This window comes from Xiphophorus maculatus, chromosome 23 (assembly GCF_002775205.1).
Source record: "Xiphophorus maculatus strain JP 163 A chromosome 23, X_maculatus-5.0-male, whole genome shotgun sequence".
NCBI classification, from domain to species: Eukaryota; Metazoa; Chordata; class Actinopteri; order Cyprinodontiformes; family Poeciliidae; genus Xiphophorus; species Xiphophorus maculatus.
In genome coordinates, this window is record NC_036465.1 from 24,907,310 (window position 1) to 24,927,895 (window position 20,586).

The window sequence follows — 20,586 nt, forward strand, 5'->3', positions numbered from 1 at the left end:
TGGGACTAAATAGGGGCTTGAATTGAAAAACGTGTGAATCCACACGAAGCGACGCTAATTACCAGTGAGTGGCTCTGCTGCTCTCATTTTTGTTCCAGTTGCTGGATTTGCGTACTCCTGGTTGAGCTGTACGTTTTTAAAACAGCTTCTCATTTCAGTTGTGAGAGACTCCATGTGTACTTGCTTCTCATTGAGGACGTAGCTGGGGCTTTGGGGAACTTCAGGATCTACCTGAAGGCGAGCGCAAAGTTTTCAAATCAACCTACGATGTATAATATGACAGTTAATGTTTTCAAGTACCTGCATACACAAAAATAAAAGTAAAGACAAATAAATAAACAGTAAAAAAAAACAAAAGTTATAATTCTGTTTTGGGTAAAGTACTTTTAAAATACAAATTGAGTGTTTTGATTTACCTCCATTGTTTTATTTTAAGATGATGGCCATTTCAAAAAAAAAAAAAAAGTAACCGACATACAATTGTTTTGGTATCGAAAACATTATTACAGTGCTCCAACAATTAAAATCTGCCACCAAATGTATGAGCTCCACATTATTATATATGACCACAACATGGCTGTTCCATGAATAAGCTCCGTCTTAGATTTCAGAAATGAAGTTAAGGATTCACAAATCAAAACAGTCTTTTTTTTTTTTTTTTTTTTAAAGAATCTGTAAACAGTGTGGAACATGATATGATAGATTAAATAATCTCTGATCAGTGTGGCGTAATCCAGTTCAAGGTGGACCAAACTAAATATTTCAAATTTGGATCTAAAGTGAACCAAATGCAGTTGAAATCCCTTTAAAACATTGAAAGTGTGAATAAATTTAATATAGAATAGAAATCAGGGTCGAGCACAACCCACATAGTCCCCCACTTGGCCGTCGCAGGTTCGATTCCCGGCCTGGCGACCTTTGCCGCATGTCTTCCCCCTTCTCTCATTACCCGCTTTCCTGTCAATTAACTATCAAATAAAGGTCACTAAAGCAAATAAAACTTTAAAAATAAAAAAAAGTACAGAATAGACATCAGTGAATAACACAAAGCTATAATTTCCAGCAGCAGACCGCTGCACTATTGGCGCCCTGGGTGGTGAGCCATATAATAAAGAAAAACCTGACTCCTGTTGGCTGTTTATTTTAGAGGGTTGAATTTTTAAAGAGTTCTCATGTACTTCCCCTTTTCTCCCTCGCTCTCAGAGGAACATCTTTGGGCCTCTATCTGAACTGTGTCTACACAAAGTGTCCAGGAGATTGTCTACAGTATGAGTCATCCATTCTGCTCCCTCCCCCAGACCAAACCGCTAATCCCCCACCGCCCCGTCCACAGCCCTTTTCGGATGGCCAGTGCGCTGTCCATCCACTGGAACCTTTTTCTATCTGGGCAGTGGTCCTTATTTCGCCCCCTAATACTCACATTTTATGTCCCATATCTTTAACACACACACACACACACACACACACACACACACACACACACACACACACACACACACACACACACACACACACATCTTTTGTATCCCTGTTTGGCCAGCCTTTCTCTCCACAGGCGTAATTAAAAATAATGGATGAAAAAGTAAAATAAACACGACTGAGCGTGTCGACACACGCACGCACACACACACACACACACACACACACACACACACACACACACACACGCACGGAAACATCAAAGCAGCTTTGTAGAAAAGGTCAATTTACTCCCTCACAAAAAAAAGCACTGATGACGTCACTAGACATGTCCCACAACCTACCGATGCCGGTTATAAACTATTTTTAGACGCCATAGAACTTTGGACACGCGCGCCTGTCCACTTCTCGAACAGTCGTGACGTAGAGGGCGCGAGCACGTCGTGCAGATCGTGATCATGTGTGACGACGGTGAAATGTTGGCAGAGGCAGCGGCAATTTCATCCAAAGATAATGGCGGGTGAAGATAGCTCACCCAACGTTTTCCAGCACGTCGTACTGGGATCTGGTCGGTCCCAGCGCATCCCGGCATCAGGAAAGTAAAAGTCAAATGAAATCTTGAAAATAAAATCGAGAAAATATAGTCTGTAAGACAAAGCTCTATTTACTGTGCGAAAATGCAATAAGGAGCATAAAAAGAAAACAAAAAAGAAAAATACACAACAGAGGAGACGTCAATCAAGGAGGAATCTCTGAAACTAAAACAAAATAAATAGCGAAATATTCTAAGATTATTTAATTCAGATAGTTGGAATAAAATGTAATCAATCATAATTAAGCAATTTCCCCTTTGGGATCAAAATAGTATGTTCTATTCTATTTTATAATGAAACTGCGGGAATTTTTGCATAATGAAACCATATTTACAAATCAATGTGACGCCGAACGACACGTCAAAAATAATATTACAGATTAAATTAACTGAAGACGACTTTAAGCTTGCACTAAAACATCATAATTACTTTTTTTTTAAATGATAGCTATAAAGAAAACCCAAAAAAAGAGAAGTCTTAGGTTTACTTTGTATCATTAAACTGCCGCTTCGTCGAACATAAACAAATGCGGAAGTGAGAACAAGCGCACCCTCCCGTTACACTTGCACACACACAAAAAAAATCAAAACAAGCCAGCTCTTGACTGAATGACTCTTTGTCTCTTTTTTTTTTTTGAACAGCACCTAACTCGTCCCAGAAAGCCACCCACACCATGCCGAACATGGAGAGTATCCTTTCTGTGTGCGTTTGTCGCCCACCGCGGAACACTCGCACATTTACACTGTAGCAACCGTTGCTAGCCGTAAACCGTGTTTGGTCCCTAGCTAGCGCTGCCGTACTCGCTCCTCGTAACTCCGCCCCTGTTCCGTCATTGAACGGCGAAAGGAAAACAGTGACAGCTGCCCGCTCGCGGTGTTGTTGCCGAGATGTTTAATGACTGGTTAATTTTTGACTAGCTTCTCAAAAAGAAAAGGGAGGTTAAAAAAAAACACACCCTTCTCTCGCCTGCAGTGACCTGGCTTTAATTTGCCACATGTTCCACCGTTGCGTCAGTGAAACCATCATTTCCACTATAACCGGAATATTGTCATAAACTGTCCCTTGACTAGCTTTCACAAGAACACTTGTTTAACCTCAAGATTGCTGCCAAGGAGCTGCAGCACAACTCTAAGAAATGTGACAAAGAGGAGAAGGCAGAAAAGGCGAAAGCAAAGAAGGTTGGTTTGTGTCTAACAGATGACAGGCTGCAGTACAGCTGGAGCCTTTGTTGGAAGTAAATGTGCCTCGTTGTTTCTTAGGCTATCCAGAAGGGTAACACGGAGGCAGCTAGGATCCATGCAGAGAACGCCATCCGTCAGAAGCACCAGTCCATTAACTTACTGAGGACGAGTGCCCGAGTGGACGCTGTGGCCTCTAGGGTCCAGACTGCTGTCACTATGAACCAGGTTTTCTCTGTTTTCCTTGCAAATGAGCGGTGGTTTTACATAAAAACAGATGTTATCTCTTTTCTGTGAGTATAGCGCGACTCCCGTTGTGTCTTTCTGAAGTATTCATCAGCCCCCATGAACGTGTCAGATTTTGTCACAGTACCACCATCTGGGCCAGCGGCAGTATCCCACAACCAACGCAGATTTTTAGTTTCTTTTTTTTTTTTTTTTTTAACGAAGGCCGTGTTTTGCAAAACATAGACCCATATGAGGCGCTTATGAATATAAACAATACTCAAGTATTTTGAAATTATGAAGTTATAGTACAGTTTTTTGTGGAGCATCTGGTGTATTGGAGGGGGAATGTAAAATAATTTAGTAGATAGGGCAATATCTACTAAAATCTACTAAACTGCCTCCAGCCTAGGGGCCCAAATCCTTGTAAATCCGGCCCTGACGACCATAATGATTCGTTTATTTTGTCCGGATTTTGTGATAGACCAACACGAAGTTCAGCATACATGTGAATTCAAGGACAACTGTAATAATCTGAGAAGTGAGTCAGTACTTTGGAGAACGTCCTGCTTCCTCAACCAGCTTAGCAAAAGTTTTGTAAACTGGACATTTTTGCCCATTCCTATTTTTTAAACATCTCAAACATAGTTTGAATGGGGAGCTTATGTTGACATAGATTTTCAAGTTTTGTCTCAAATTGTAAATTAGATTTAAGTCTGGGACTTGACTAGGCCAAGCATTTAATCCATCTCGGTGAAGTTCTGGCTGATTAGGGACGTTATCCTGCTGAAGGCAAAGGCATTCTGAGCCTATGACATGTTTTCTTCCAGGATCTTCCTGTGTTTTCCTCCGTCTCTCTTCCCATGAACTCTGGGCATGTGAGGTAGTACCACCACCATCTTTCTCAGTAGGGAACATTTGTCCAGGATGTAGTTTCCTGTCACACATGATGTTTTGCATGAACACACATTTTTAAAGGGGTAGTATTATGCAAAATTGACTTTTATGAGCTGAAATTCTTACCATAATTTTAGTCCCTCATCAAAAACATACCTGGAACGTTTCTTTGATTCTTTCATGCATGTTTGAGAAATCCTTTAGTCTCCGTGGCAACCATTCAGCTGTGCAAATCGCCTGGTTGGACCTAGCTCCGCCTTCGAGATGGAGCTCCTCCTCAAAGCTGCAGTTTTTGAGCTTCCACCGCAGAGAGCAGTCCCACTCAGCTCCTACAGACTAGCCAGCAGCAATTAGCAAACCCCTTGTGGAACTGAGCATCAGCTGAGCTCATCATAGGAGCTGCTTCTCAGAGCAACGCTGGTAAAAACGTTGTTGAAGGGGGAATAGAGCAGCCAGGTTGTGATGACTTCCTAAAAGCAGAATTTCAGAAAGAGCAGGAGCTTTTATAGAGACAGAGGCCCAATTTCAAGAGGCTAAATTAGGAAGTAAAATTTCTTTTAAGTTGTATCTGATGTATATTGCGTTTTTATGACAACTGAAAGTAACATAGTTACTTGATTATGCTATAAAATGTCACTATGTGGCTGGAAAACACATCATTCTGGCCCTTTAAGTTATGTTTTAACACTTTCACACAGGGCAATGTAGGTGTGGATCTTTTCCTCCCTTAATAATAGACATCTTCATTTAAAAACTGCACTTTGTGTTTGCTTGCCCTTGTTTGTGACTAATATTTAAATTAGTTTGATGTTGTGAAATACTGAAGTGTATTCGCTGCATCTCGTACGTTGACGTTTGTGGTTGTGTGATGACAAAATCTGAAGAATTTCAATAGACATGAATACTTTCCCAAGGCCGTGTATCTTCAGAGTGACTCACACGCTCTCCGGAAAACAGAGCTATTGCTCAAAAATATTTCATAGTTCTTCTTTAGCCACGTACAAAAGAACTTAAATCAGACGCTCGTACAAATGCATCTAACTGAGCTAACTGGGTGAGAAATAAACTTCAGATAGGTTGCCACTTCATCATAGAACCATGAGACAAGCAGCCATGCAGGCCCAATTAAAAACCACCAATTAAACCTCCTGCAATAACTAAAAGTCTATATCTTAAGATGTGAGTTCTTTATATAGTTCTTAATTTACTGAGCATATAGAGTTCAGTGTTTGCTCTGAAGCCCCCCCCCCCCCCCCCCCCTTTTTTTTTCACAGAAAAATGATCCATTTCCCGAGTAAGCATAAATAAAAAGGCTAGCAGACAGGCATACAAAAAGACAGCAATTACATAATGTCATTAGATGTGCTTCAGGCCATATGCAATTAGCTCGTCGCACTTTAGGAGAGGTGGCCTCTTTCAAAATTGCTTTAATTGAAGTTTTCTATAGCGGAGGCGCCATTTTATAGAAATGATCCTATTTAATAATGTCTGCAGAGACAGTTGGAGGGTGTGAGCTTGTGTAGCTGAAGCCCACCTCCTCCGAGAGGCTCTGCTCATCGCCGCCTCTCCTTAAGCAGGCGCACGAAGGCATCAGTCATAAAACCATTCAGAGCGCCTCATTCAGCCGAGACTGGGCTCATTTTCATCATATTAATCCGTAATCCTCGAGCTTTTAAGGAGGCTTTCAGAATAAGAGGCGCTAAGCGTGATAAGGCGCCTGGATAGAAGAGTTAAAGGGACCCCTAGTGGACAGAGGCAGATACAGCACTTCTAGGTTTGTTGCGTCAGGAGGAATCGTTCTCGTGGTTTCTTTTTATTATTATTTGCACGTATTTGTGTTCAGTTTTTTTTTCTCTCCACAACAACCAGCTTTCTGTGTTGTGTATTTTCCCACCCAGGTCACTAAATCCATGTCAGCAGTTTTTAAATCGATGGACGCGACGCTGAAAAGCATGAATTTGGAAAAGGTAAACAGAGATCCAAATAGATAAAAAAAAAAGCTTAGAAAGTGAAACAAATTTAAATAACCTTTTCACAAACGCAGAGACACCGTTTTTGAAGTGTTTCTTTCTGTTAATGTTTTATTATTATGGCTTGCAGATAATAAAACGTTTCTCAGAAGAATAAAACATTGCACACGACCAATAAAAAAAAAAAAGAAATATTGTCCGTAATAGCCTTCAATACTGCGTCTGCGCGGCACGGTGGGGATCACTGCTGGCCAATCAAGTCCAGAGCTACCTTGATCACTGAAGCAGCTGTTGGTATCTGTAGCAGTGTCGGCCAGGTACTAAGGCCCACTGGAAATTAAAATCAGCATCTTCATGAAGATTTTTAGCAAAAGGAAACATGAAGAGCTCTAAAATGTCCTGCTAAATGGCAGTGGTAGAAAAGCCAGAGAACCAACAAGAAGCAGATGACATGGCACCCTGACTAATCACCGACTGTGGAAACTTCCCTCTTCAAGTGGCGTTTATTCTTCGCCTCTCCACATCTTTTCTCAATGAAACGTAAAGTTTACTTTCATCTGAAAAGAGGACTTGTCGCTCCGGCCTTCGTCCATGAAGCTGCCCTCAATTCTTTTTAAATATACTTTGCTTGGCAATCCTCTCCAGGCTGCAGTTATCCCTGTTTTTGCCACCACACTACTTCCTCCCGCTAAACCTTTCTATGAATATATCTGGACGCAGCCCCTCTGTGACCTGTCGTGGCTTTCCCTGCTCGTGGAGCGTGTCAGTGACCGCTGGAAAGCTGTCAAGTCAGCCTTCTTCCTCCATGTTTCCTGGGCTACAACACGTTCAAATAATTTTGGTTTTTATCAACTGTGAGCCGTAGTTACCAGCAGTATCGGAAAAAAGCTGAAACCTGTCTGTTTGTTTGTCATGCGTCTGTGTGAGCTTAACTTTTTTTTTTTGGTCCTTCTGCTCAGATCTCGGCCCTGATGAACCAGTTCGAGAGGCACTTTGAGACGTTGGACGTGCAGACGGTGCTCATGGAAGACACCATGGGCAGCACGTCCACGCTCACCACGCCTCAGGTAACCACCTCGTTAGTTCCCAAACTGCCGACGGGTCATGATTTGATGTCTTTGTCTGCAGAACGAAGTGGACACGCTTCTGCGAGAGATGGCTGACGAAGCGGGGTAAGGTCCTCGGTTGGTCCGTAGCTGACATTAGAGCCGTCTGTGGTGCAGGCGGAGTTTATTTTCTCACATTTGCCCTCCTGTGAAACCATGTTTGTCTCTGTTAAGGTTGGATCTCAGCGTGGCGCTTCCTCCTGGACAGACCTCCCCCGTGGCTTCCACTGTGGCTTCAGCCGAGCAGGTAGCGCAACTTTTCCCACCACAGTTCTTCCGTCCACTCAACTTTCCACGAATACGCTTGGCTACAGCTCTATGGATAATCAGCTTGACCTATTGTGGCAAGCTGATAGGTCAAGCTGCCACAACAGCAGCTTGACCTATCAAGCTGCTACATTTCCCCTTCATGTGGAAGGGGAAATGTTTTCCCCCTTCCACATGAAGGGGAACACATTTAATTATTTCTTCTTCTACCACTTTTTATCGGGGGTTTCGCGCTGCACAGAGTTTTTGTAGCCGACCGAAGTTTTGTTTGAAATTGACACCAAACACAGTTTCTGTAGCGCATGATTGTTTTATAAGGTTTTACTATACTTTCCAAATGAAAGTCTACAAAGTTTATTAAATTACTTGTTCATTTCATTCATTTACAGTTTAAAATGAACATGTGACATGTTCAAATAAAGAAAAGTTTTGAATGAAAAGGAGTAGTTTGAGGAAAAAACTCTTATTATCTACCTTGATAGGATATTAGATTTTATTTTATTTTAAAGTAAAAATATATCTTTAAAATATTTTTTAGACAGATTTGATCCATAAACAGAAATGCAAAGTTCAATTTGTTTAGTTCAGATTTTTTTTTATTTATTTATTTATTTTTTTATCTACGATCTTGTCAAATTATAAATGCTGTTCCTTCTAAGCCATATCTCTTGCAGACGTTCTGGTAATATACTGATCTGTATTTTAAACATAACTTGCTGAATAAAATAGTCATGAAATGTCTTTCACTTTACGCTGAATAAGAATGGATTTGTTGGATCTCTGCAGCGTTTTAATCAGCCAGGAGCAAACCTATGGTGACGCCAGGAAAAGCTGCAGATTTTATGCAGAATCTGCTGACAGGACAACTGTTACTCATACATTTCACAGTCTGGCTTTTATGGTAGACTGGCAAGAAGAAGAAAAAAAAAAAGGTCCCGAGGGAGTCCCGTTTGCAGTTTGCCATCAGCTCATTGTCGCAGCTGATTCAGATTGACTGTTTTGCCTCCTGAAGGCTGTTAATCACTGCAGAAACACAAAATCTTACCAAGTTATTTTAGTCTACTTTGTAGTGGCTTGAAAACAACACAAACCTAACGTAGAAGTAGCTTTGAGGACGATATAGGAGCTTTTGTAAGTCAATAATTCATTAAAAGTGATGAAAAAGTTGTAGTTCCACTGGCTGTAAAGTATTGACCTGGCAGGGTGAATACAGATATGTTCCATACTTATTTTTTTTTTTTTAAAAAGGTGACATGAAAAGCTCTTTTCTTTACCAGTGGAAGGTAAGGTCATTTTATTTGTATAGCCCATTTTCAGCAACAAGGTAATTCAAAGTGCTTTACATGAATTAAAAGGAAATACAAACAAAATAACAAACCAAAGGAAGGAGCAAAAGAAGAAAAAAGTATCTAATAATGTTGATCCAAAGTATATAAACTAGATAGTTTATAACAAGATCATAAACTAGAAGTTTACAATGTGCCACTTTATGTTGATCTATCACATTAAAAGCTTTGATGTTTGTGGTTTTAAAGTAACAAATTGCAAACCAGTTTCACATTCTGAGTTCAAATGGGGTGAATACTCTTGCATGGAGTTAACAAGTTAGAATCAATATTAATAATTATTAATACTAATAAATCAGTAGAAATGATGGCAGCAGCTTTTAAACAAGAACAGATGAATGCTGTAGAAGAATTTAAAGAGCGCCCCCTGCTGGCCTGGCGGACCTAAGCTATGCCTTAGTTTGCTCTTGGAATAACAGTTTTCCTCTGGTGGTAAATATGTAACAAAAGCATATTTTCCACCTTTTGCAGTAAGAGAAAAAGGCTGAACGGTTTCACAGCGTTAAATTTTCACAAACATTCTGTTTAAATTCCTTGGAAGAAAAGAAAAGAGTGTCTCATTCTGTTTTTTTTTATTTTTTAATCACATTTAGCTCTGTGCCACATTCGGTGGCAACAGGAGCGTGAACAGAGCGCGGAGGCTTTCAAGCTCCGGCTTTTCTAAAGATCCAGTCATTAGTAATCCTGTGGGGACTTTCAGTGGTTTTTCGCCAGCTAACACTCAATAATCTTTGCTGGAGGGTGAGAGGAGTGTGTAACCTTCGTTGAGATATTTTAAATCATCCTTGCTTTAGATTTATGAACCGGGATATTTTTTAAAAGTGCTTTGCTTTAATTCTGTTAACCAGGAGGAGCTTTCCAAGAGACTGTCCAAGGTGAGAGACCAAGCGTCGTAGAGACGGATGAAGAAATGAAAGGAGATGCAACCGAAAGAAGAACTCAGGCAGAAATACAAGCAAGAAACAGAACACAAACAAGAGAAGAATCCAAATAGCAAACAGAGCAATGTACCTACACACTCTGTTCTCTTTTGAGGAAAACAACAATGAGCACGGTAAGAGGATGACAACAGTCCTGCTTCTTACTGCACAGCTTCATAATAATACTTTACATTATCACAATAATAATAATAACACGTAATACTTTTCATGTTGTCACAAAAGACTTTTTTGTTGTTTCGAGCGATACGTGGATGAGTGTGGAGAAAGATGTGGAGAAAGATGAGCTGTATTGTGAACAGCTAATGCCTCATTCTAAGTGGATTATAAGGTAAGCACAAAACGCATATGACCATTTTGAAATGTATTTATATATTTAGGTATTTAAATTGTATTTATTCATTTCCTGTATCGTGTTTCCTTTAGGATATGAAGACTTCTGATGATCCTCTCTGCTTCTTACTGTGACTCTGCTACTGTAACCAGTGTGTGTTTTTATTAGTTGTCCTATAAAGATTTCAATTATAAACCAGTTAAGTTGCCAGTTTAGTTTGTTCCTAAAGCACCAAATGTAACAACAAATGTAAACAGTGACCCACCTCCACTGAGAAATAGACAGTTAAGTGTGATTAGCCACATTTTGTGTGACGGAGGAGTTCGGTTTTGCTCGCCCGACCCGGGTAGAATTAGAACCCGTCTGATAGCATGAAGTGGGATAAAAGATATGAAAAAGCATCGTATCATGACCCAGTACAAGAAAATGTAATAACAGATAAGAATATTGATATCTGTCTGCCTGAAGACGGTTACAGAGTCATTTCTAAGGCCTTGGATCTCTGCTGTCTCAACTTTATTCTGGAAAATACAAAACAAAATAATATGGTGAAGCTCCTATGGAGAGGACACATAACAAACATGAGCCTAGGAGAGCAGCGACGGCTCATTCAGGAAATCATAACAAAAAAAACTCAGAACAACATCTAGTGAACTGCAGCCGTCAGGTCAGTGTTCGTGACTCCACAGGAAGAAAGAGACTGAGCAAAGATGGCCGCCGCTGGAGACTTCCAAGGCCGGCTGTGAAACGTTTGGTGAAACTTTTGTTTGTTCTGTTCCATCTGGTGTTAAACTGACTCAGGATTTCAGAGGGCTGTCTTAGTGAGAGCCACATATGATGGTGGAAGTATGAGGGTACGGTTATGTCACTTATTTATTAATTTAAATACATTTAAAGCTGCTCTCCATCCTCTCGTTTTCCATCCTTTTCCCTCCTCCTCTTTGCTTCCTCCAACACGGAACAGATGAGAGGTCAAAGGTGTCACCTGAAGAGGAAGTGGCCTTCTGCTGCTCGCATGCCAGCGCCCCATTACACACACACACACACACACGCACACACACACACACACACGCTCAGCGTGTCTCAGCTGCGAGCGATTACAGGTGCCGTCCAAGCACACGGCTATCTGTGCGCTTGGGCTCCGGCAGCAGCCGAGTTTCTCCTGACTGACGCCCGTTCACCTCTGACCCTGTTTGTGTCCCGCCCAATCATCATCAGCCCACACTTAACTGCATCCACAATCACCATCAGGCTGACATGGGCCTCCATTTGGCTCATTACTCCAAACTTTGATGAGTTTACGTCCTCGGTGTAAGTCCTCATTCGTCCCTGTCTGCAGCTGACCTCCGGTGATCCGACAGCTGTCAGTCATTTCTGCCTTTAGTTAAAATCACATGAAATTAAAATTCCACGTCCCTCCTTTTTTCTTCTTCTTCTTCTTTTCTTTTTTTGCTGTAAGAGCCACAGAATGTATTTGATGCTCGTTGTTTGGAGTCTGTTTTAACCCTTTGTGGCTTTCTTCTCGGGTTTCAGCGTGATCAAAGCGAGGGGAGTCTGTCAGAGTCCATTTCTCCGTCCGCTCCGTTCGTCCCAGCTCATGTGCCGGGGATGTTTTCGCCAGATGTGCGCAGAGACGGCTTCTGGAAGAGTAAAAGAAAACACACAAAAAAAACTCTTTGTCTCATGTATGTGAGTGTCATCCAGGTGTTGATGCCCAGGAGGCTCTCGCTGTAGCTCCTTTTAACGCCTTTAATCCGGTTCTTGATGACAGGAGTGATCCGTCGGGCCGATGGTCCCGGCGCTGCGTTCGCGCTAATCTGGTGGAGAAAAAAAAGTTGCTCATCACAGAAGAATAACTGGTTCATAGCTAAACGTACAGCTAAACCGTGACAGGTTGTGATATTTCACGTGTCTGTGGTTTAGTAGCTGGAAGAAAATGCAAACCTAATATTCTAAATACCCAAAAGTTGCTTTGTTTCTTTTCATTCCGATACCAAATACCAGTTGTAACAGATTGTGAATTTGGCAAAAGCGATTAGAATTGCAATTGACAAATTATTCTCAGGTGTTTCCAACGATGTGTTGATATTTCAGAGGAGTTTCAAACGTTGTTAATTTTGTGAAAATTTATGTTTTGTTTCCTGGAACAAGCTTTAAAAGAAAAAGTTTTTTGTTTTGTTTGTTTAAAATGAAGGGAGATTCTTTTCTCTGTGAACTGTAATTATTTTTGCTTCGTATTTGGATCGCACTGTGCACAGCTAGGCTACAATGAGACAAATTTTTATTTGGTTATGGTCTTTAAAGGTCCAATTAAAGATGTAATGCTTCATATTGTGGTATCGATCCAATAAAAAGTGAATACACGGGCCGTATTGCCAATAACGATACTAATAACGATACCGATACTTTTTGTTTTTTAAATTTTCTGTATCACCAAACTTCTGACCTTTTGATGTTTTTGTAGTCCTTCCTTTTAATTGCTTCATTAAAACCTGTTACTGAATTTTAGATCGAATTTATATATATAAAATACATCAATAGCGTGTAAAAATAATAAACAGAAAAACAGAACAAATCGTGTGCAATTTTTCCCACAAGTGTAAAAATATATAATTTGAGACTAAATCAGAGCGAAATCTTTTTGTTTTTTAAGTTAGAGTCGAGAAACTACGGCACAGAAATTAAATAAAATTTCAACACAGAATCTGAAACTAAAGTATCGATCTGGTTCTGATATCGATACTATCGGCATAGATAATATCAACAAGATTGATAATATTGATAAAATCGGCCCACCTCTAACAAACAGTGGAGCATTGCCCTGTTTTATTTTTGTCATAATCATAATAATAACCATTATAATAATATGCCCTAAAATGTTGCAGCTTGCTTGTGTTAAAAAAGCTACAACCTGACTTATCAGTTTTCACTTTGTTGTGATTTTATTTTATTGAATTAAACTTGGGTCATTTCAATAATCAAATATATTAATCTGTGAGGAATTTAGTTTTAGAAATGCCTGAAAAGTGGAGATTTGTGCCTCACACCTGCAGCTTCTAACGTATTTAGGAATTTCTTTATTTTTTGAAGATATGTGCAACATTTCCACCTTCTGGAATTAATTTTGACTCTATTTATTAATTTATTTAGCCAATTCACAAAAGATTTCACCCCAAGGTTTGGTGTCATTTTTGGTTCAAATTCCTCTACTGTTTTTCTGTACTGGCCCGTTCCCGATCAGGGTCACAGTGAGGGCGGCGCCTCGGGTCAGAGCAGCACAACCAGGCAGATCAGAACCAACTGGATTCAGAATTTAACTCACAATGAAATGATCCAGTCAAATTCAGCCGCTACATGTCAGAGAAATTGTCTTTTTTTAATTAATAATAGCATTGTTTTTGAATTTCAGATTTCTTTTAATCGCTTCAATAGATTCCTAAATTGTTGTATAATTTTTGACGTCTTTAGGTGAAAGAGCTCAGTTTTGCCGCAAAAGCAGGAAATGTTTCATGAGATAAGGTTAGGAGGTTGTATTTTCTTCTTCTCCTCCTGCTGCTTGTCTCCCTTCCCACCTCTCAGCCTCCCGACTAAAAAAAAATATTCAATTACCAGCCAGGAAGGGTCAGGTCAAACACAGGAAGCCCAGCTGATTGGTTCTGCTCGCATGTCCATGGGCATGTGTGACCAATCACTGCAGCCCTCAGTCACCATATGTTGCTGCTGTGTGTGTGTGTGTGTGTGTGTGTGTGTGTGTGTGTGTGTGTGTGTGTGTGTGTGTGTGTGTGTGTGTGCGTGGGTGCGTGGGTGTGTGTGTGTGTCTAATTGTTCCAGACCGAGGCTTCCCTGCAGTTTCCACTCTCTCTCACCTCTTGACCATTGTACCCGGTCAGACGTGTTAACGCTGCTTTAATTCAGTTTTACTGTCACACACACACACCTGAATACAGCTGGCCTTGTCCATCCTTACCCTCCACAGCACGCTTCATTAAGATTTAACCAATGTGCTGCTCACACACACACACACACACACACACCCACACCCACACACACACACACGATCTCGCTCTGTTAACCCCGTCCAGCCTGCCTGCACACCTCACTCAGGCTCATCTCTCTTAACTGCTCGAGTCTTTGTCTCGCCACAAGTCTCACATTTCCATCTAACCTGCAGGCTGCATCAGCTCACGTCGGGGAAACATGTTCAAACAGACGACAACGTCCAGACAGGAGCAGGAGATCACTCTGGAGGAGCTTCCCTTCAAACGTCCAGACAGCCTTTAAATCGCCGTCATATGAAATCATTTAATAATGAAGTTGATTTGTTTCAGTAACTCTGCCAGTGAAACACAACATGTCGATTTGTGTCGATTATTTCCACACTGGCTGATGTTTCCATGTTTTTGTATTTATTACATGTATGTGATACATACATGTTTTACATACAGTACATGTATGTATTACATGCATGTAAGTAAAACATGCATACATGTATGATGATTTTGCGCCTGCTTAACGGTTGCGTCTTTCAAAAGGTGCGTTTTATCATTTTTCTACATATCTAAACTCCATCAGGACGGACTGTTAATATCTTTTCAAAAGCTGTCATAATTAATCACTCTAGCTGAATCTCTGGCTCCATGTTTCGTTTTCTTTATTTCTGCTCATGTTGACATTCTTTATCAGAGTTTCCCGTCATACCTGCTTCCCTTGCTTATTTTCTGAAGCGTCTTTTGTTGCTTGTTGCTTCCTTAAAACGTCTTGCTTTGGTCGTGAACCACCCTGGAGTTGTATTCCATTTAGTCGGCCGTTTACTTGGGATTTCTCATCCAGCTTTCTGTGGAACTGTTTGCGTTCTTTGGACTCTCGGCTTTCAAATGTTTTTGTACCGTCACACGCTGTGCAGAGTGAACCTAGAAACACGAACAAACAGGAAAGATCAGGGGTGTAATGTCGGTGGGATGACTGTTGGGACCTTTCGGTTGATCCCAAGGCATTAGGAACAAAAACACCTATAGATCACAAAATGAAAAGACGATTTGAAAGTAGCATCTGCCTGGTAGCCCAAGAGAAGAGTCTGGGTTTGCCTCGCCTGGCAGAAACCAGTCCTTTGTCCTACAGAGGGTCTTTGCTCTTGCCTCTTGAGAAAAACTGGCTTTTTTAGAGGCGTGGATTCTTTTGAGGTTCTAAATGTTACGCAGTCGCTGACGTTTCACCGTGACAAATGTAATGTGCCAGTTCGATGCTATGAAGCTTACCAGATATCACCTGTTCTGTAAACAAAGACGTGCTGATCCAAACGGGGCGGCTGTTCGTGTTAATTCAATGTTTAGTAGCGTAGCAGACACAGACTGAACGGCTTTGTTCACTTCCTCTGCCACCATTTCTAAACCTAAAGGCAGGCTATAATTCTAAAACAATCAATCAATCAATCAATCAATCAATCAATCAATCAATCAAATTGTATTTGCATTGCACATTTTATGATTCAGGCATTTCAAAGTGCTTTCCATCATAAAAACACAAAAATACAACGTCATAAAACACAGCGAACAATTGAAACATTCACATTTAGTCGAGTGCCATCGTTAAATTTTTCATTGGTTGTGTTTCAGAAGCAGCTCCAAGCAGGCGGGATTTTAGTCTATAAAGGCACTCAGGGTTTCAGCTGTTTTGCGGTTTTCTGGGAGTTTGTTCCAGAATTGTGGTGCGTAGAAGCTGAATGCTGCTTCTCCATGTCTGGTTCTGCTTCTGGAAATGCAGAGCAGACCCAGAACCAGAAGACCAGGAGTTTCTGGAGGGTTGATTAAACAACAGCAGACCTTTAATGTATTGTGGTGCTAAGCTGTTCAGTGATTTATAAACAGCAGTTGTCCAGTCTGAGCTACAGGAAGCCAGTGTAGGGGCTTTAGATCTGGGGTGAGGTGCTCTACCTTCCTGGTTTTAGTCAGAACATCATGTGCAGCTGGACAATTTGTTAGGCAGACCTGTGTGAAGACGCTGTTGCAGTGCGACCAAAGATAAACGCATAAAAGAGTTTCTCTAGATCTGGTTGAGACTAAAGCATCGCAGAACATCGACGTCATCGTCATCGGCTTCTCTTTCTGTTCACTGATTGGCCAGGAAGAAATTCTACTGGGGGGAATCCAAGTCAGTGGATTCCCTCCAGCTAAAGAAAGCCCAGAGGGAGCAGTGAAGCAAACAAAACTGCGTTGGAAGGCCATGGTCAGGGTAGATTTTGCCAGATACTTTGATCTGCAGGTTGTGGTGTTGGACTGTTTTCAGGAGTTGGGCACGGCTATAAGATAGCTAGGAACATTTGTTGCTCCAAACCTTATGCTAACATTTTGGGGTTGGTTGGCGCACAGCAATGCACAAAGCAAGTTCCTCAGCTTGGCGCCCAGCGTCCTGGCCTCTACCAGATAGAACACCTTCCAGATGGATTAGCAGTTCTCGTCCAGCATCAGCGTCCGACCTCAGAAATGCACCTCTGTTACAATATCAAACTTCAAGTCAGTGGATTAAGTAAGAATGTGATGTCAATCAAGTCAATCTGCCCCGCGAAGGCGGGCGACGAGTGAATACTCTTGGCAACAGCAGTGCGTGTCAGAGTGAACAGTGACGTGTTGTGAGCGTGTGTGGGGTGCATATGGTAAAACGCTCTGCGGGTCTGCTGTTTAGTCACACTCCCGCGTCTCAAATTGAATTAGCGTTGACAGCGCACAGCGTCAGCCGCGTGTACGTGTGTGCGCACCGGGGGCCCTGGCTGTTGGCAAGCTGTCTGCGTGTGTGTGTGCAGAAACACTGGGTGGGGGAAGAGGGCTCTCTCTCTCTCTCTCTCTCTCTCTCTCTCTCTCTCTCTCTCTCTCTCTCTCTCTCTCTCTCTCTCTCTCTCTCTCTCTCTCTCTCTCTCTCTCTCTCTCTCTCTTTTTCCCCTGAAATCAATTAAACGAGTATAGATGAGCAGCGGTGGGGGTGAGAGGGGCACATCCTGTAGAGGGCAGCGCAGACAGACAGCAGCATCTGGGGCAGCGGGCGGATCTGACCCGGGGTTGAGACATGAAAGCACCGAGGCAGGGATAAGAAGAGAGGAGAGTGTAGGTCTGCGCTAAATCACTCTTTCCTCCCTCCTCCCTCCTCCTGCTGCTCCATCACTCCATCCCTCCGTCTGCCATCCGATACATCAGCCGCGGCGCATCACTCAATCACCTCCCTACCCCTCACCCAACTCTCCTTTCTTATCCTCCGCTCCCCACGGAGGAGTGATAACCTGTCATACGCAGGAAGCGAAAGCGGGGGAGGGCGATCCATCCGCTCCGACAAGAGATCGGGGCAAAGAGGAAAAGAATATCTCGCATCTCTTGTTCCAGAAAGCGCTGATTTATAGGTTTGTCCTAAACAAAACCAGCGCCGGCGTCTTTTTTTTTTTTCTGGTGTCGGTCGCCCTCGTGCGCGGACTGAAAAGTCCCGTTCGGTTTGGCAGGTGATGGACAGCCCCGGGTCAGAGTGTGCGTTGTGTTTGTTGGTCATGAGGTGAGTGCTGACAGCCTTCAACCAGCCGCTGAAACGCCCAGCTCCATTGATCCGGGTAATCTCAGCTCAACAAGAAACGCTGGAACCACACTGTAAAAAAAAAAAAAAAAAGTTTTTAATTTACGGTAAAATACCGGCAGTTGTTTACCGTGTTTATACGGTAAAATTCTGGACACCACAGCTGCCGGTATTTTATCGGAAGTTAGAGATGGTTTTTTGTTTTGTTTTGTTTTTGTTTTTTTGTTTTTTCAGTGCAGCCTGCAGTCCAAATGGTCCTATTTAAGTTGTTGTGGAGACACCTGGGGCAACTGCTCCACAAAGAACAACATGAGCAATCGATAACTTATAAAAAGCATATTATAAAATCTAAATGATTGAAATTCAATGACACAGTGACATTAGAGACAGCTCTGTTACTTTACAAAGACAAAAATTAACAGTTACCTGAAAACATAAATAATAAAAATGATAACACTTTTAAGACTAAGAAGCAAATGTATAAGTTCAGGGCGGAGTCACTGATCAAAATATCTAGAACTGCTGGGGGAAAAATGGAGTCAAACTGTGGAATCATTTGAGTATTGAACTTATGTCCAAAACTGTTTACAACACACATAAACAAACATATGAGTATAGCTGGATATAAAATACGAGATTATTATCCAATTATTGTTGGTGCTAGTTTTGTTGTTTGATGATTGCTCATTCATATAATTAAAATTAAATAGAGGCTATGTTGATTTCATATGCTAACTATGGGTTTAGTTGTTATATAAATATGGATTAGAATGGGAATATTGACAGGTTTATACTTCCACCCACTCTCTTGACTATGTAAAGCAAAAGTTTTGACATTATGGCTCATGTTGTAAGTATTTTTATTTTATTTTTTTTTTACATATTTAAAAAACAAACAAACAAATATTCAGGGTAGTATGGGGGAAAAAAGGGAACATGTGGAGAAGAAATACGTGCGGACGCGGACAGGCTGAGGCTGTTGTTGACAGAACTGGGAGCCACAGAGCTGCTGGGGCGATTAGCACGTCGTCTGATGAATGGCGTTGGTTTGAGGGCCGGATGGATCGCTCGCTTAGAGGAAACCCGACAACACACACACGTTTTCATGTGTACAAACACGCAGAAACACACTCCTCTCTCCTCCAGGACGTTTGTTAATACACTGAGCGCCTCGCCAAAGTGTTAATCCACCGTTCCTCAATTAAGGTTGAAATTCAAGCTGTGAAGTGGAGGATGAATAACGCAAGACTGTAAATGGTTTTCACAAATCTGAAAAGTGTGGCCTGCATTTGTATTCAGCTCCCTTCGCTTCAGCCCCCTAAACACACCAGACTGGTCAATATTAAGCAGGATTAGATCATAAAACAATGTTCTACAATGTTTGCTCAGTCCAAATCATTTTACATTTTAAAAGGCTCCCGTCAAGACAAAGTTTTTATTAAGCATAAGAGAAGCAGCCAATGAGTGCATGGAGGAGTTGCACATATCGGTCGGTCACAAAGTCATTAAATGTCCAATTTAACGTTTCTCAGCGCCGAGAGAAAGTTTTCTGTTAGTTCACACCAAGAGTCTGAAACTTTTACAACCACAGAGCCGTTTTCGCTTAAAGATTTTAAATAAATATATGCAATAGAAAATCTGTGGTCATTTTTTGTTATAAAACACGAGTTTATTTCTGCTTTTTTTTTTTTAAGTTTTAAAATAAAGAAAAAAACATTTACAAAAAGAGGACTGACACGTTTGTTGATGTTTGAGGAAATTGATTCTAACAAACAAAAAAGCAAACATGTATTTCTGATACTTGAGTCATTCTGTTGTGGAAATTGAATGCAGATTTTATCTCATACAAAAAAACAAACAAATAAAATCTGAATTACATACTTATATTTTAAAAGAAATTGTTGTTTCTGCACCGTTTTAGTCAAATTATTAAGAGCCATGGTAGAATGTCCAAAGAGCCACTTGCTCTTGAACATTAGACTAAAACTGATGACCAACATAGATAATGTTCTGGAGGAAAACTAACCCTGAACATGTTTTAACACTGTAAAACACAGCGGTGGCTTCATCATGCTGTGGATGACTTTTGTCAGCAAAGACATGTAAGCTAATTAGAGTTTATTTCGGAAAAATAAGTGACATACATTTGAGACTGTGGGAGAAGCTTATCTTGTAAAAGTAACAATTGTCTATTGCAAAAAAAAATCCTAATAAAGCACATGGACGTTTGTGGTTCTCACAAAAGGCGATAAAATTCATAGTTTATTATACTTTTGTGAGGCTTTTTGCAAAGTTCTTTGAGCATTCAGACAGTAAAACCCAAATATCTTCCACTTTACAACTTCATATCCTTTTTAACAGAACTTATGATCAAGTGTGAAATCAGCTCTTTGAATTTTTAGAGAACGCTCAGTAACTGTTAAACTGCTCTTGCTCTTCACATTGCACTCTGAGTGAAATTCAATTTCAGACACAGCTGGTTTCACTTCCAAATTATTATTTTTCTGTTTTACAGCTGTGCTCAGTCATGTCTCATAATCTGACCTGATAAACAGCCAGATTTTATTGAGTTTGCAGAGAAAACAGCGTCCAGCCTGCGCAGGGCGCCGAGCCGCAGGGCGCCGAGCGCGGCGGGCGCAGCGAGGTGGAGTCCTGCAGGAGACGACCGACGCGCGGCGTGTTTGTGCTGCGCCGCTGTGTGTGTCACGCATGCTAATCTAATGAATGAGAAGTATGTTTACACTTCTAAACTCGCCGCAGAGCCT

At 41.3% G+C, this 20,586-nt stretch overlaps 1 protein-coding gene across 2 annotated transcripts; it reads left to right on the plus strand.

The window, feature by feature from the left end:
* Positions 1-2,556: 2,556 nt before the first annotated feature.
* LOC102228592 (charged multivesicular body protein 1b-like) lies at positions 2,557-10,471 on the plus strand. 2 transcript variants are annotated; one of them, XM_005813579.2, is made up of 10 exons: positions 2,557-2,701; positions 3,093-3,190; positions 3,272-3,418; positions 6,211-6,279; positions 7,242-7,349; positions 7,411-7,454; positions 7,563-7,635; positions 9,850-10,055; positions 10,165-10,270; positions 10,366-10,471. In XM_005813579.2, the coding sequence occupies exons 1-8, from the start codon at positions 2,686-2,688 to the stop codon at positions 9,895-9,897; spliced, it is 603 nt and encodes a 200-aa protein (XP_005813636.1). In that variant the 5' UTR covers positions 2,557-2,685; the 3' UTR covers positions 9,898-10,055; positions 10,165-10,270; positions 10,366-10,471. The 2 variants fall into 2 exon arrangements, with proteins under 2 accessions (XP_005813636.1, XP_023184645.1); XM_023328877.1 differs by lacking the exon at positions 6,211-6,279.
* Positions 10,472-20,586: the final 10,115 nt, after the last annotated feature.

Bases quoted from the DNA above. Each gene is read 5' to 3' on its own strand.
- LOC102228592 (XM_005813579.2), top strand. The intron at 6,280-7,241 runs GTAAACAGAGAT...CCTTCTGCTCAG, and splicing joins AAAGCATGAATTTGGAAAAG to ATCTCGGCCCTGATGAACCA. The intron at 7,350-7,410 runs GTAACCACCTCG...CTTTGTCTGCAG, and splicing joins CCACGCTCACCACGCCTCAG to AACGAAGTGGACACGCTTCT.